At 41.5% G+C, this 17,441-nt stretch overlaps 1 protein-coding gene across 1 annotated transcript in view; it reads right to left on the reverse strand.

Moving 5' to 3' along the window:
- LOC114032377 (pyrethroid hydrolase Ces2e-like) overlaps positions 1 to 11,144 on the reverse strand; it is a 28,475-nt gene extending 17,331 nt beyond the window's left edge. The window contains exons 1-4 of the mRNA XM_027847642.1: positions 11,078 to 11,144; positions 7,005 to 7,212; positions 5,560 to 5,698; positions 2,672 to 2,805 (exon numbers count right to left, since the gene is read on the reverse strand). Of these exons, the coding sequence (XP_027703443.1) occupies positions 2,672 to 2,805; positions 5,560 to 5,698; positions 7,005 to 7,212; positions 11,078 to 11,144 (548 nt within the window). The remainder of the gene's footprint in view (positions 1 to 2,671; positions 2,806 to 5,559; positions 5,699 to 7,004; positions 7,213 to 11,077) is intronic.
- Positions 11,145 to 17,441: the final 6,297 nt, after the last annotated feature.

A 17,441-nucleotide genomic window follows, 5' to 3' on the forward strand; every position in this document is an offset into this window, starting at 1 on the left:
GGACTTTTCTTATCTTGGTATCCTGTAGACATATGTTAGGTAGGGGAAACACAGATATCCTGGATCTATAATTTCAACTGACACTTTGACATTCTCCTATTTTATTGTATTTACAACCTATTCAACTAAGAAACTTCCTTTCTCATGCTACATGTTAAAAACATATGGAGGCTATCTATCTATCTCTATCTATCTATCTATCTATCTATTGAGTAACACAGACATCCTGAGTCAGGATTTAAATGTCCTCCTAAAATTGCTTGATTCAGTCACTGTTAAAGCTCTGGCTCCATGTACATGTCACTAATTTAAGGGAATAAACAATTTGAATTTACTTATTACCTAGTTTGTTGCCTCTTTAACCCACTTTCAGGTCGACACACTTAAAGTGAGGTTTGGTTGGGACAATCAGCCCAACATGTGAAAGAGGGCACTCTTAGGCAGACGCCAGTGTGGTGGGGAAGTTTCCCAGGATCCCTTATTGATGGGTGACTCAGGGACCGTGAGAGTGGGTGCCAGAACACAGCCATGCGGTCAGCTGGGAGTCCATTCAAGAGCTGAGGTCAGTCACAGGATCAGAATAAATCAGGGCTTGTGAAAGTACTGACTGTCTGCTATTGCTTAAATGGTTTACGGTCCTTAGGACTACTTACCCTGTGATTCCAGGTCAGAGTCCTATCACTTATAACAATAACATGACATAATATATTTCAAAATCACGATTGTTACATCTTCCCTCTGAAATCACTTCTCCTTTACCTTGTATATATTTTGTATCTATATGGCTATTTAGATGTTGTCTCCCATTAGAACTGAACTCTCTGAGGGTGGGAATTGACTTGCCTTTGTATCCCAAGCAATTAACACAGTGATTGGCATATAATAAGCACTTTAAAAATGCTAGTTAACTGATTCATTGACTGAATAAGGGGATGATAGTCTGACCTGTGCTGTAGGAAAGTCACTGACAACTGAGTGGAGAATGAATTGGAGCAGGGAGAGAAGAGGCAAAGAGGCCAACCAAGCAGGTATTATTAGTCCAAGTGTGAGGTAGTGAGAGTATGCACTAGAGTGGTTTCAGAGGAGAGAAGTACGTGTATATGAGAGATGTCACAAGGGTAGAGTCGATAAGACTTGGCAACAGATTGGATATAGGGGAAAAGAGAGTGTGTAGTGGATGATGACACCTAGATCACAAGCAACCAGGCAACATGGACCCAGGCAACATGGTTTAATGATTTTCTCTAGCTTCATTCAGCAGTATACAAAGAAGAGAAAAAGGAGTAGTTGATGGGAGTAATCCAAGGCTGAGGACTGGTATGGAAAATTTGTCATAAGATAAGGGGTCAGTGTAGAGGTGAAGTGGTTCACTAAGGGGTTAAGATGGAGAAGGGAAGAGAGTACAACCAGGCAGGGGTGATGGCCTGGGAAAGAAATGAGGGGTGGGGGGATTGAAGGTCAAGGTGAGGATGAAGAACAGGGTTAGGACTTACAAAGCAGAGAATCTAGTGGAAGGATAAGAGATTATAACAAGATAGAAGAATTTCAGAGTTAATGAATATAGAAGTGGGACACTCATGAGTCAGGGTAAAATCAAGGTGATACCATCTCTGTATCTAGCTAAGGTGGGGTGGAGGAGTAGGTTGTGAGAAATGAATACACTGAGGAACTGGGCAGGAAAAATGGTGAAGGGAATATCACAATGAACGTTGAAGTCCTTCAGTATGAAGGTGGGAGCTGGGAAAGAGAGAAAGACTGGAAACAAGGCACTGAACTTCTTGAGAAAGGAAGGAGGGTGCCCATGAGGATGGTAAATAACAGCTACTAGAATCCTGATTGGGAGATGAATATGGATTGAAAGAGCCTCAAAGGAGGAGAAGTTAGTGAGTGATAGTTGTAGAGGGAAAGTCTGGAAGTGGTAGTGGGAAACAAGAAGTATTTTGGCATCCCTGTGATGGAAGTAGGAGTGGAATTGCACATAGAACTAAATATGGTCACCAGGAAAGCTGTATCGTCAGAAAAAAAGTCAGGGTTTGGTGAGGAAAAGTAGATAGAAGGGGTAAGAAAGGAAAGGGTTAAAGATGGAAACAAGTTTGTTACTTATGGAGCAGGCACTCCAAAGAGCACAAGGAAAGTGGTAGGTAGCTTTAGAGTATGACACTACAGAAAATTGGTACTTGGAAAGCTAAAGGAATCATGAGCTTTATTACTAAGCAGTACAGCAAGCTGGGGTTAGGTTAACACAATAGGACCAACTTGTTTTCTTGTTTTGTATCCCCAGCACCTAGTACAGTGCCTGGTTCTTAACAAATGGTTTATCTACCTGCCTATCTGTATGCTAGTCCATCCATCCATCCATCCATCCATCCATCCATCCATCCATTCATCCATTCATCTCTCTCTCTCTCTCTCTCTCTAGAATTTGAGGGCAAGGGAGAAGTGAATTTATTGGTCATAAGAAACAGGGCCACAATTTAAAATTGGCCCTCACGCCACGAATCTAGTGCCTTTTCTACTATGTCATGATTAGTTTGTGGAGAAAGCAAGGAAAGGCAAGAGATATGTTGTTTAATCAGGAAATTCTGTTTATCATCCTTCAACCACTCAGAGACTTGGGTACTCATCAGGGAAAAAATACTTGCACTCACATTTTATTGGGGTCAAATCTCACCCGAAGAACCCAAGGATGCCCAGCCTATACTGGATGTTGACCACTACCACATTCTGGGAGGCAGATAATATCGAGCTGTCGTACATGGAAGCGCTACCAAGAATAAAACCACCAGCATGGATCCACACCATCACCTGCAGGAATCAGACATGGTTTTCCTTATAGGAACAAATCCCAACGAGCGTGGCTGTGCTGCTCTCTTGCTCAACAGGCAAACACTATATCCTGTTATCTTGTGACCCATGATAAAGTAGCTCTAAATGTGAGTGAATTCACTTATTAAGATATTGTATATCAAAAGCGGATAGAGTGTGCATAAGAGCTATTCTCAAGTAAGAGCCCACTTGACTTGACTGAGAGGCAGTTAAGATCCTCCTTGGAATATTCCTGGCAGAATCAGCTCCCTGAGGTTCTCCCACTGATAAAATACACACAGAGCAAAACAGCCTCTTCTCAAGGATCATTGTTCCCCCTGGAACAGGGAAAGGAGGCAGGACTCCCTTCCATGGGACACAGACCCACCAGACAATAGAGAATGCACCATAGACAATAAGCTCTTTGTGTCACATCATCTTGTGGGTGTTTCAGCTGTGGCCCGGAGAACCTTTCCATGTAACAGTAGCTACTCTCTCAAAGCCTAGATAAGCTGCTAGAATAGATTACCAGAAATAGGCTAGGCCTTCTATTGATTCTTTTAAAAAGTATTTTATTTTTTAATTTATGGAATAAAATAAGCATTTCTATAACATAGTATAATAAAGATGATTGCACATGAAACTGCAAATCTACTGCTTACAGCCAAGTTTGTGACCCAGTATGGGGTTTTCTTAGCAAAGATACTGGGGTGGTTTGCCATTTCCTACTCCAGTGGATTAAGGGAAATAGAGGTTAAGTGATTTGCCCAGGATGACATGGATAGTGAGTGCTTGAGGCCAAATCTGAACTCAGGTCTTCCTGACTCTAGGTCCAGTGCTCTATCCAATTCTAAGTGTTAAATGGTGGGCAAAGAACAGATCTCATAATCTCTATATCTAAAATTACAAGAGAAAGGCCTGCTGTTACTGTTCAGATAACACCATGGTGTTTTCATTGTATGATTCCTTTTGTCAGTGCATTGGGATGCTGCATGCCTAGGAGGGGCAGAGAGCTGAAGGGGTTTTTACTCACATGGGGAGATTCTTTCCCTTCTATGGAATGTAGCAAGGTATTGGCTGGAATTCTGTGGGGGACATGTTTGGGCATCAGGAAGGAGACAGATTGCTGCTATATGAGCAAATGAAATGGACCAAATCCTGGGCACTGAGAAAGCCAGAGCATGGACTGGCTATGGGGAGGGCACACTTTGCTGTGAGTAACTGAGTGCATGGAGACAACAGGGAGCCCTTCAGACAAGTGGACTTGCCTTGGACCCTCTTCGCTTGGGTGATCATCTTAGTGTCTATGACTGTGTACCCAGGAATTCTGTCTCAGGCAGGATCATTGGATCAAAGGTTTTAGGGCTGAAAGGGATTATAGAGATGGCCTAGTGCAACACCCCTATTTGACAGATGAGGAAACTGAGACCCAGAGAACTTAAGTGACTTGCAGAAGGTCGTACAGCTAGTAAATAACAGAGCTGAGCTTTGACCTCAGGACTTCTTACTCTAAATCCAATGTACTCCTCGCCATACTCTGTAGTTTGGTTGCTACTACACACATCTTCCTTCCTACCCTCCACACAAAACATAAACCATTAGGGTCTGCTGAATTTTGCTTCAGCAAGCTCAGTTTCTCTTGTACAAAAGTCCTCTGCCTCATGGAACCAGGCAACCTCACATCTACTCTAGCTCATTCCTTCCTTCCAGGTGCCCCTAAGTCTCCTGGAAGCAATGGAAATTCATTCCTTGTTTCCCTTTGCAGGGCCAGCATGGGTGGCATTTCCTCCAGTTTTCTTATCCCCCAAGCCCTGGAGTATTCCAGATTCCAAACTCCTTTTATGAAAACAACTCTGATAATCCTATCTATATTTAGGAACTTGCTCTGGCTTTGTGATATATTCATTCGTTCAATACATTTACTGAGGAGCTACTATGTGCAAGGCTCTGTGATGGGTTTTTTTGAATAAGACTAGGTCCCTGCCCTCAAAGTCCTTTCATTCAAACAGAATGCAAGGATAGGATATGGATCAAAAAATGATAATAAAGACTGATATAGTCTGTATTGGGCAGCAGGTGGCTTAGAGGAGACAGTTCTGGGCTTGGAGTCAGGTAGACTCATCTTTCTGAATTCAAATCCAGCCTCAGACACTTACTACCTGGGTGACCCTAGGCAAGTCATTTCACCTTTTTGTCCTCAGTTTCATCATCTGTAAAATAAGCTGGAGAAGGAAGTGGCAAACCACTACAATATCTTTGCTAAGAAAATTCCAAATGGGGTCATGAAGCATAGGACACAACTGAAAAATGACTGAACAACATAGTCTGTATTAAGTGCCATAAGGTATATGATAGGTCCCCAGGGAGATCCAAAATAATAGGCAGAGTGAAGTGACTTGTCCAGGGTCACACAGCTAGTAAGTTTCTGAGGCCATATTTTAACTCAGGAAAATGAGTCCTTCTGACTCCAGGCTTGGCACTCTATCCAGTGTGCCACCGAGATGCCTTGAAGGTATAAGGATGCAGATTTTAGCATTATGGAAGCAAATATTCACTAATAATGTGAGTTTTTGCCCAAAAGTAGAGTGGATTGCCTTGAGAAGTAGTGAGCTCCCTGACCAGGTGAGCTGTCAGAGGTATTTAGAGAGGATGACCGTTCCCATGCTGGTGGGACGAGGTGACCTCCAAGATGTCACCCAGTTCTGATGCCCTGAAATTCTTATCCCTTGTGGAAGATACAAAGATCTGGCTTACCGGCAATCCAGCCCTCTCCTTTGCATGGACAGGAACATAGATATTGAGGTACAAACAGTCTTCAGAATTGGCAGTAATAGAGATGTTTACTTTTGCAACCCTTGTCATTTCTAGTAGGGCAGTGACATCCTGCAAACACCTAGAAAATACAAGAGATGATTGATCTGAATAGAATCACATGGGGATAACAATAATAATAATAATAATAATAATAATAATAATAACGATAACTGAGTGTTTTGAGGTTTACAAAGCACTTTACAAACATGATCTCATTTGACCATCACAATAACCTTGAGAGGTAAGTGCTATTATTATCCCTATTTTACAGATGAGGAAAGTGAGGCAGGCAGAGGTGCAGTGATTTGCCAACATTTCACATCTTCTTATACAATCCTTTTCTTATTCATTGTTTACTGAAAATGTTTGAGTTTGTTGGTGATTGTTAAGATGTAACCAAAGTATTTTTTAAATTGAAATAAGAAAACATGGAAACCAAATAGATATTACCAAGAGGCAAATAGTTGAACACATCACTGTGTATGAATGCCATGGAATGTGATAGCACTGTAAGACAGGATGAATGTGAGGAACTCGGAGAACCTGGTGCAGATCAATGAAGGTCGAGCTAGACCAATACAGACCATGACAAGAGGTATTTTAACAAGAACATCACTGCTGGACACTGTGACAGTTGGATTTTCTTTGTTACAGAGGAGCATTAGGTTGGAGGGGTAGGAGGGAGGCTGGGGTAGGGAATGGGCAATAAGTATGGTCTCCAAAGTAAAAGGCATCAAAGTGCTTTTAAAAAAAAAAACAAAATGAGGAGTCAGATTTAATAACCTCCAGGTTTCTGAGCCTATCAGTCTATGAGTTCTGGCTTTATTATTTTCTAGTGTTATGACCTTGGGTGAGTCACATAATCTTGGTTGTTGTTCAGTCAGGTCTGACCCATCATGACCCGGTATGAGGTTTCTTGGCAGAGACACTACAATTGTTTGCCATTTCTTTGTTCTGCTCATTTTACAGATGAGGAAACTGAGGGTAAATAGGGTCAAGTGACTTGCCCAGGGTCACACAGCTAGTAAGTATCTGAGGTCAAATTTGAACTCAGGTCTTTCTGACTCCAGGCCCAGTATTCTATCCTCTGAGTCACCTATCTGCATCTAATCTCTGTTAGCCTTTATTTTCCCATCTGCAGCAATATGTGTATTAATTACCTCACAGTATTTTTCTGAAATCTGTTATTCTCTAAAGTCCAAATAAATGCAAACTATTATCATTAAACAATTATTTGAGGCCTCACAGCCCAGGGAACATTCATTCTTTCAACAAATACTTAACAAATGTCTACTGTGTGCAGAGCACAGAGAGACAAAATGTGGGTAAGATATGATGAAGCCCTCTGCTCATCTGGTGAGAAAAGGAGAGAGAAAGGTACTTACATAGATGGATGAGAAGTTGCATCTCTCACATTGCTCCAGGAATCTGGTGGTTGTGGAGGAGAAAATCTCAGGGCACCCACAGGGGGTTTGGCAAAGGGGATTCCCAGGAAAACATTGACAGCTTTGTCAATCTCCTTGACACTGATTTGAGTCCCTTGGATCTGTCCAGACTCAGTGGTCCTGATGAGGTCATCTGCATGATGCCCTGTGAACAAAAGGGAGAGAAATTCTCAGAGATGGAGGGCTGAAATGATATCCAAATGTGCCCTCTATATCTCCCACCATGACCATTTTTTTCATTAAATGGGAATGCAAGCCTCCTCCTATGTCTGCCATGATTCTTTCTGTTTCCCTTAAAGATCTCCAGTGATGTGGAACTTGCTCCAGTGGCGGGCCATTTGCAGTTTTAGACAGCTCTGCCACTGACTCAGGAGCTGTCCAGCTTTGAGGAACCTGAGGCTCAAGATCAAAGCCACTGCTCCCCAACAACTCCATCTCCAGCCCAGCTTAAGGAAACACAGAGGTAAAAATCAGTGCCATATAGTTTACCAGTATGACCCAACTGAGCAAAGACTTAATGAGCACCTACTATGGGCAATGCCCTCAGCTCTGAATTGAGGATAAAATGGCAGGAATTTCTGTTCTCCTAGAGAACAGAACCTGTGCACCAATAACTAGGAATACAAGGGAGAGGTATAAGGGAGAGTTTCTGTCAAAGAGCTAGGAAAAGATATGAGGAGGGTCAGGAAAAGCTCTGCTACAAGTGGCAGTGCCATGCTGGGTCTTTAATGAAGAGTCTTCAACAGAACTAGACTGGGTAAGTGCTTTCTGGGCATGGGAAAGACATAGACAAAGAAGGGAGACAGAGGAGGGCAAGAGAAGAAAGGCAGATGGAAAGTAGTTACGATGTGCTACAGTATGTGTCAGGAAAACTGGTCTGCCTGAGTTCCAATCCAGCCTCAGTCACTTACTAGCTGTGTGACCCTGGGGAAGTCTCTTCACCTGTTTGTCTTCTGTTTACTCATCTGTCAAATGAGCTAGAGAAGGAAATGGTAAACCAGCTCCAGTATCTTTGCCAAGAAAACCCCAAATGGGATCACCAAGAGCCAGACATGATTGAAAAATGACTGAGCAACAACACAACAAATGTGAATAAAGTAGTAGGTGATAAGGTTGGATGCACAGAGGACTGCATTTGGGCTCAGAGGATAAGGGTTCAATCATAGCTCTTGTTTTTACTGCCTGTGTGACTTGTTACAATTCCTTTCCCTTCCCTAAGCCTGTTTCCTCTCTTTGATTAAATGGGAAAAGGGCATTGAATTCAATGGTCCTTAAGAGTCCTCCCAGCTCCCCATCCTAGAGTCCAAGAGCTAGAGACTGCACAACTGTAAGAGCACATGGCCATCCTCTGCCTTTATCAGAAGAACAAGGGTCAGGCATGCCTCTGAAAGATAAGCATTCACCCCCACCTTTTGAAAAATATTTTTAAACATTTGTTTTTGACTTTGAGTTCCAAATTCTCTCCCTTTCTCCCTCTCCAACCCCATCTCATTGAAAAGGTAAGCAATTCCATATAGGTTATATATGTATAGTCATGCAAAACATATCCATTATAGACATGTTGTGAAAGACAACATAGACAAAAACCTAAGAAAAATAAAGAAAGTGAAAAAAGTTGTTTCAATCTCTGTCCAGACATCAACAGTTCTTTCTCTGGGGATGAATAGCATTTTTCATCCTAAGTCCTTCAGATTTGTCATGGATTATTATTATGCTGAGAATAGCTAAGTCATTCATAGCTGATCATCTTACAATATTGCTGTTACTCTGTACCCAGTACATTTCACTGTGTATCAACCCTTGTAAATCTTTCTAGGTTTTTCTGAGAGCATCCTTCACATCATTGCTCATAGTACAATAGTATTCCATCATAATTATATACCACAACTTATTCAGCCATTCCCCAATTGATGTGCATTCCCTCAATATCCAATTCTTTACCCCCAGAAAACATCTGCTAAAACTATTTTTGTACATATATGTCATTTTCCTTCTTTTTATCTCTTTTGGGATATAGACCTATTAAGCACTCCCCTTTTGTCAAAGGAGATCACGGTGTAGCCTGATATAAAATGCATGAGAGTCACTTTAACATACATCAGGTGGCCTTCAGTTTTTTCCTCTGAATAATTCAAATAACAGTGGCTTGGGAGGATGAAAATAAAGAAATAAATCAAAGCCTCCAGTTTCTGGGATAAGAACTCACTATTTGACAAAAACTGCTGGAAAAACTGAAAAACAGTATGGCAGAAACTAGGCATAGACCAACATCTCACACCATATACCAAGATAAAGTCAAAATGGGTACATGGTTTAGTCATAAAGGCTGAGCAAATTAGCAGAGCAAGGAATAGTTTACCTGTCAGATCTATGGAGAAGGGAAACAATGTATGACCAAACAAGAGATAGAGAACATTATGAAATGCATAATGGATCATTTGGATTATGTTAAATTAAAAAGGTTTTGCACAAACAAAAGCAAAACAAGATTAGAGGAAAAGCAAAAAGATAGGAAACAATTTTTACAACAAGTGTTTCTGATAAAAGCCTCATTTCTCAAATATGTATAGAGAATTGAGTCAAATATACATGAATACAAGCCATTCTCCAACTGATAAATTGTCAAAGGATTTGAACAGGTTGTTTTCAGATAAAGAAATTAAAGCCATCTGTAGTTACATAAAAAAAGTTCTAAATCACTATTGATTAGAGAAACACAAATGAAAACAACTCTGAAGTACCACCTCACACCTATCAGATTGGCTAATAAGATAGAAAAGGAAAATGATAAATGTTGGAGAACATGTGCGAAAATTGGGAGACTATTGCATAGTTGGTGGAATTGTGAACTGATCCAACCATTCTGGAAAGCAATTTGAAACTCTGCCCAAAGGGCAATCAAACTGTTCATAACCTGTAATCCAGCAATACCACTATTAGGTCTGTATCGCAAAGAGATCATAAAAAATGGAAAAAGACCCACATGTACAAAAGTGTTTATAGGAGTTCTTTTTGTGGTGGCAAAGAATTGGAAATTGAGGAGATGCTCATCAATTGGGGATGACTGAACAAGTTGTGGTGTATGAATGTAATTAAATACTATTGTTCCGTAAGCAATGATGAGCAGACAGATTTCAGAAAAACATGGAAAGCCTTACATGAATTGAAGCTGAGTGAAGCTAGCAGAACCAGTAGAACATTGTACACAGTAACAGCAACATTGTGCAATGATTAACCATGGTTGACTTAGCTCTCCTCTTCAATTCAATGATCTAAGACATTCCAAAAGCCTCATGCTGGCAAATGCTATCCACATCCAGAGAAAGAACTATGGAGTCTGAATGAAGATCAAAGCATACTGTTTTCACTTTTTTTTGGTGGTTTTTCTCTTTTGCTGTTTCTGCTTTCACAACATGACTAATGTAGAAATGTTTACATGATTGCACATATATAACCTATATCAGATTGCTTGACATCTTGAGAAGAAATGGAATTAAGAAGGGGAGGAGTAAAAATTTGAAACTCAAAATCTTATAAAAAATGAATGTTGAAAACTATCTTTACATATAATTGGAAAAAAAAGTACTATTTACAGAGAGAGAGAGATAGAGAGAGAAATATGCTGTACCACATTTTCTCATGCAAACACAGAGCTCCTATTTCCAGTCTGTAAAAAGATCTTCCCCCAATCCTCACTCTTATCCGTCTTCTTGAAAATGAGTCAGTATTTCCTCTTTCCCTGCCCTCCACTGGTGGCTGACAGAAGAGTTTTTGGACATAACACACATGGAGAGGAAATCAATTTCTCAGCAGTAAACTGAGTTTGGCCTCCTGAAATCAAACTAGCAATAATCCTTCACCCCCAGCCCACCCACCCAAGCAGTCAGTCAGGGCAACAAGAGACAGAACAATGCACAAGCCCCATATCTCCAATGGGAAAATCAAAGGACTCCTCCCATGTCCCTCCATAATCATCCCCTGCTCTGGGTCAGCCTGGCAGAGCTGCTCAGCTGGGGCTTGAATCAGGAGGCCCAGGGTCTGCAAAGTCAGGACCTTGGGCAGCAGGGAAGTCTTCCACATCTTTCCCTCTGCACAGCCTTCTGGTCATGCCTAATCAGATCCCTGGCCTGGCCTTTGATAGAAAAAGAATGGGATCAAAGGGCACTCCAGGGAAAGCGGGGCTAAGGGTTACTTAAAGGACTTCTTCCTCAGACGTAGTTTTAGGCTGTATTTGAAAAAAAAATTAGATTGAATTTGTAAAGGCTAAAGACAGATCTGAAAATCCATCCATCTAGCAGGGAAATGCTGGCAAATGCGTAATGACAAGCTCCCTGGGAAACAAAAACGAACAAATGTATCCATGACACACTCTTAAATTTAATCTGTATTAGAAACATTTTTTTTCCCAACGCTTTCTTAACTCTAGACAATCAACAGAACGGTAAATCAAGCCCTGAATTGTAGCATTTTCTGATTTCAGAGGGGCAAAGAGCCAGAGTGAGCTGCCCCCACCACTTCACTGGAAGTGTCAAGGGTCAAAATTTGAATTACACAACCTCACCACCCTCCCTCCCAGTTTCTGGAGACTTCTATGACCTTTCCCCATTTGAACATTGTTAGTCGGTTTTCAGTTGTGTCTGACCATACGTAATTCCATTTGGGCTTTTTTTTTTGGCAAAGATACTGGAGTGGTTTTCCATTTCCTTAAATGAGGAAATTCAGGCCAAGTCGGTTAAGTGACTGGCCCAGGGTCACACAGCCAGGAAGTGTCTGAGGCCAGATTTGAATTCTGGAAGAGTCTTCCTGACTGCAGGCCTGGCACTCTATCCTCTGTGCCACCTAGCTGCCCCCTTGAACTTGTAAGAGTCCTGTATTCTTGATCTCACAGAAGCCTGAATTGCCTGAGAATAGACTGTGTCCCAAGTACTATATGAGGTACTCTAAGCAACTTACTCCATATCATGCCTCTGATCTGCCTAAGAAGAGTATTATTATTTTTATTATTATTACTGTAAAAAATAATTATGATGATATTGGCTAACATTTATATAGAACTTTAAGATTTACAAAGTGCTTTGTATACATTATCTAATTAGACCCTCACAATTATTATCCCCATTTTCCAGTTGAGAAAACTGAGGCAGGCAGAGGTTAAATGACTTGCTTAAGGTCACATAGCTAGATAATTCTCTGAGGCAGGATTGGAATGCAGCTCCTCCTGTCTCTAAGTCCAATACTTTGGCTGTTCCTCTCTGCCGCTTCCAGGGAGTCCCTCTGCTGCCAGCACTGAGCTGCCTTTCCTTTAAAGTTCACTCTCTCCAGGGAGATCACCCCATCCAGATGCCTGTGGTGGCTGTCTGCTCTATCTCCTGGCACCTCCATCACTCTTCCTCTTTTCTCAAGCAGATCAATACCTGGCTCACAGACTTCCTCTCTCTCCCAACCCCTGACACTGGAAGACTTGAACACACATGCTGCTGTTCGAGCCTCCCGGCTAATCAAACTTTCCATCTATTACAGTCTACACCTTCACTTTACCTCTGCCACACAGGTCATATCCATGATTGCAGCTAGATTATACAGTGGATAGAAGACTAGGCCTGGAGTCAAGAAGACCTGAGTTCAAATCTGGCCTCAGACACCTGCAAGCTGTGTGATCCTGGGCAAGTCGCTTAAGCTTTGTCTGCCTTAGTTTTCTCATCTGTAAAATGAGGATAATATTAGTGCCTACCTTCCAGGGTTCTTGTGAAGAACATATGAGATGCACATTGCAAACCCTAAAGCACTCCATAAATGCTAGCTGTTATTACTGATCTCAGCATCACCCATGTTCAACCTTCATGACCTAGAACTCACCTTTCTAGAACATAATCTCTTACCTTCCCATCACCCCCTCCCCTGACTCCACCTCACTTCTCTTAAAACTCTTACTCTGGTGACTTCCATTCATGCCACATCACCCTGTTTTCCTAGTTCATCACCTCGGTCAGGCTTCCTTTTCCTCCCTTCCCAATCTTGATCCTGTTGACGACAGGTATGACTTTAACTGTCCTCTGCCTGTGAATCCTTTCTTTTCTCATCTGAGGGACTTCCTGCCATTGTATGGGAACCAATGGTCAGTCCATTGGTTAGCTCTGGTATACACACATACATACCTGCAAATATATACACATATACATACATATATGTGTATATGTGAATCTATATATGTTTATTAATATTATTTATTATATATATAAATTATAAATTTATTAATATTTTCTGCACTTAACTTTTAAATCAATTTTTAAATATTTCTTTAAAGGTTTAAACTTCAAATTCCATCAATCCTTCTCTCCCTGAAATGGTAAGCAATCCAATATCGCTTATATATGTGCAATCATGTAAAACATTTCTATATCAGTCATTTACCCATGATTTGTGCAGCATGATCAGCCCACCTCCATTTTCCATACATATGTTTCTTTAGTTTGAAGAAAAAAATTTATATTTGAATCTCCATGTTAAGCAGAAGTCTGACAGAAATAATTTTATTTTATTTAATATTTATCTAAGAATCAAGACTTTTTTGGGAGAGAGATAGCAAGAGAGAAGAAGAAGGGAAGAAAAAGAAGGAGAAGAAACAGAAGCAGAAGGAGAAGAAGGAGAAGGAGAAGGAGGAGAAGAAGAAGGAGGAGGAGAAGAAGAAGAGGGAAAAGGAGAAGAAGAAGAAGGAGAAGGAGAAGGAGGAGAAGAGGAGGAGGAGGAGCAGGAGGAGAAAAGAGAAGAGAAGAGAAAAAGAAGGGGGGAACAGGGCATTAGAGAGAGGTAGAGATGGAGAGAGAGGAAAGGAGAGAGAGAGAAAGAGAAAGGAGAAACACAGAGACATGGAGACGAGAGGAGAGAGAGACAGACAGAGACACACACAGAGACATACACCAAGATACAGAGACAGGAGAGAGAGAGAGATGTCCAAACTAACATAGTTCTTCCATATCCTCTAACAGATCTCTCTAATCCAAAATGACTTGAGGTAGCATTGGTAGGAGTCTTGAACAATGAAAAGATCGTAAGATGTGAAAATACAGTTTGAAGTTAACATTTAAAAGCAATAAGTTCTCCTGGGGTAAACGAAGAGACCTCCTCTCTTTGGCTCCATATCCTAATCATTTTTTACTGGAGAAACATGAATCCTAGTCCCCATCACTTCTTGGCATAGACAAAGAGGAGACTGCTCCATCTAATAATAAAAATAGGAGGTGGTAATCATACAGCACTTTAAGGTTTACAAAGCAATTTCTAGATACTGTCTTATTTGATCCTCACAACAGCCCTGGGAGGTAGGTACCAGTATCATCCCCATGTTACAGATGACAAAACTGAGGCACCCAGAGATGCTAAGAGGCACCCACACAGTGCTAAGCTCTGGGAATACAAATACCAGCACAAAGACTGCCCATGCCCTCTGGGAGCTTACTTTCTGATGGAGGTAATACAACACATAAAAGATGGTGGGAGGAGGAGGGGGGAAGAGAGGAAGGCACCATTCAGAAAGTGCCAGGACAGTAAGGAGTGTAGTATGGAGAGAAAAGAAGACATGGTTGGCTAGGGCCTGCTCCTTAAAATGGAGGTTTGAAGGACCCCCATAAGGCAGAACCCAACACCTCACCAGGCTGCCCATTCTAATTTTGAACAGTTCTAATCCTTAGCATGTCTTTCCTGTCATCAAGCCTAATTTTGTTCCTTTGCAACATTCCCCACCCCAGTCTTGCTGGTCCTGCCCTTCGGGAACCAAACAGACCAAGTCTAATCCCTCCTTCTCATTATGGTCTTTCAAGTGTTAAGCCCAAGGCTGCTTCTACCCTCATCAAACCAAGGGGATCCAAATTCTTAATGGGTATAAGGCAAGATCTCCATGGACATCATTCTGCACTAGCCTCTGCATGACCACATCTCAGGGATGCTGTAGAGCAGACCTGCACAACTTGGCAGTAGGTAGGGGCCAAAATTAAAATCGGCTGAAATTCTTTGGGCTGCAGATAGGTTTTTAACGGCTCACCTTCCAAATAAAGGTATGATGATAGTGGGTTGCCATGGGTGACTTGGCAAACAGGAGTGAGTGCACAGTGGCAACTTACCCTGCCAAGTAACATGACAGGCAAAACAGTGACTAGTGGAAGGCGGGTTAAGTGGTGCATGGACACATCACTGGTTACATCTTTACTGTCTTTACATCCTCTACATTTTTCACAGGTCACCCGAGATCTGTATGTTGTGCAGGCCTGTTGTAGAGGATGGTCCTTTTTCCTGTACCCAATAAATATCCAAGGCATCATCTGTGAGGTAGGTTCCTTGGTATATGGAGTTTGGCAATGGGTTCACAAGAACCAGTTTGAGCTGCCCCCACCACTTCACCTGAAGTGTCAAGGGTCAAAATTAGAATTACACAACATCACCACCCACCCTCCCGATTTCTGGAGACTTCTGTGACCTTTTCCCCCTTGAAGCTCTGAAGTTCCTTGGTTTTTCTTCTGGACTCCATTTGGGTTTCCTTAGTAAAGATACTGGAGTGGATTGCCATTTCCTTCTCCAGCTCATTTTACAAATGAAGAAACTGAAGGCAAGCGGGTTAAGTGACTTGCCCAAGGTCATACAGCTAGTAAATGTTTGAGGCAGAATTTGAATACACAGTGCTCTCTGAGTGAACCCAAACCCTCCTGCTGGATTTTGCTGACTGGAAATATGCTTCTGCCAAGGCCATGGTACGATAGATATTTCCCTTATTTTTTATGGCTCTCCCTTATTAGGGGCACTATCCTAACACTCCCTATTTTATGACATCCTATATTCACGGTTGGCAGGAAACCAGAAATCCTGGGGCCACACTATTTGTTTTATGAAACCATAATTTTGGCTAATGAGGACACAGGCATCCTGAGCCAAGAAGGTTAGAGGTAATTGCTCTGAAGATCTAAAGTCCCCTTTGCCTATCATTCCTTGAGCTCATTTTTTACAATGAAAGTACATTCATATCTCTATGTGCATGATTCGCCAGCTTTCAGAGAAATAAACATGCACATTAAGTCTAATTTTGTTTGTCTTTCTTAGAACAAACTTTGTAAAGGTTGATCGTTGACAATGAGAAGATAGGAAATTCCATGTTAGAGAATTTAGTGAATGTATAAGAAAGAATAGGAGTAATGAGGGAGTGTGGAAGGGATGACTTTAGTTGGATTCTATAGTAAGGGAAGAGAGCTGAAATTGACTCAGTGGTTAGCTTGGCATTGAAAGTCCTCCACGAAAGAAAGAAAGAGAAAGAAAGAAAGAAAGAAAGAAAGAAAGAAAGAAAGAAAGAAAGAAAGAAAGAAAGAAAGAAAGAAAGAAAGAAAGAAAGAAAGAAAGAAAGGAAGGAAGGAAGAAAGAAAGGAGTTCCCACATGCATGTGCCTTTCTCTTGTCATAAATCAAGGGACTATGTCACATAGAATTCTGACTTCGGTTAAAAGATCCAATTTCCTCAACTAAAATCCTGTGATTCTGTGATATTCTTTGACCTATAGTGTGTGCTGATGGACTCAGGGAAGATTCTAAGAATTATGCCAAAAATCCTTGAGAACAAGATAAAAATGGCTATCTTTTGGGAGCTAACAGCCCTCAAGACAGCTCTGGAAGCCATATGGTTTGTTTGCTGGAAGCCTCATCACATCTCTATCTACCCCTTGGTCTGAGGGAAGGCAGGAACTGGAACAATTATAGAATCTCAGAGTTGGAAGAGCCCTATGGTGCCCTCTGATTCAACCCATCCCTGGGCAAGGAAGAAAGAAAGAAAGAAAGAAAGAAAGAAAGAAAGAAAACCCTCCACCATCTGGCTCCCACAGTTGACCTTCTAGTTCAACCTGTCTGCTTTGCTGTCTCTGGAACATGACATTTCATTTCCTATATCTACAGGCAGTTCCACATGTCTGGAATGCATTCAGTCCTCATCCCTTCCCAACACAGTCAGGGGGGTTATAAAGGTAATTCTTAACCAGGAATGGGTTGGACAGAGGACCCCTCCAACTCTGATATTCTATGATTTTTCCAGTGCTCACCTTTCCTCAGACCAAGGGGTAGAGCTTTGATGAGGCTTCCAGTAGACAAACAAAATGACTCCCAGAGCTTTCTTGAGGGCTATTAGCACCAAAAGGCAGCAATTTCTATTTTGTTCCCAGGGATTTTTGTTCCCAACTGGAATAATTCTTAGAATCTTCCCTGAGTCCATCAGCACCCATTATAGGTCAAAGGATATCACAGAATTGCAGAATTTTAGTTGTGAAAATTGGATGTTAATCAAAAGTCACAACTCCACAGGACATAGGTAGTCACTTGATTTATTACAAGAGAAAGGCACATGCAGGTG

The sequence above is a fragment of the Vombatus ursinus genome, unplaced genomic scaffold (genome assembly GCF_900497805.2).
Source record: "Vombatus ursinus unplaced genomic scaffold, bare-nosed wombat genome assembly UNPS02005286.1, whole genome shotgun sequence".
In the NCBI taxonomy this organism is placed as follows: domain Eukaryota; kingdom Metazoa; phylum Chordata; class Mammalia; order Diprotodontia; family Vombatidae; genus Vombatus; species Vombatus ursinus.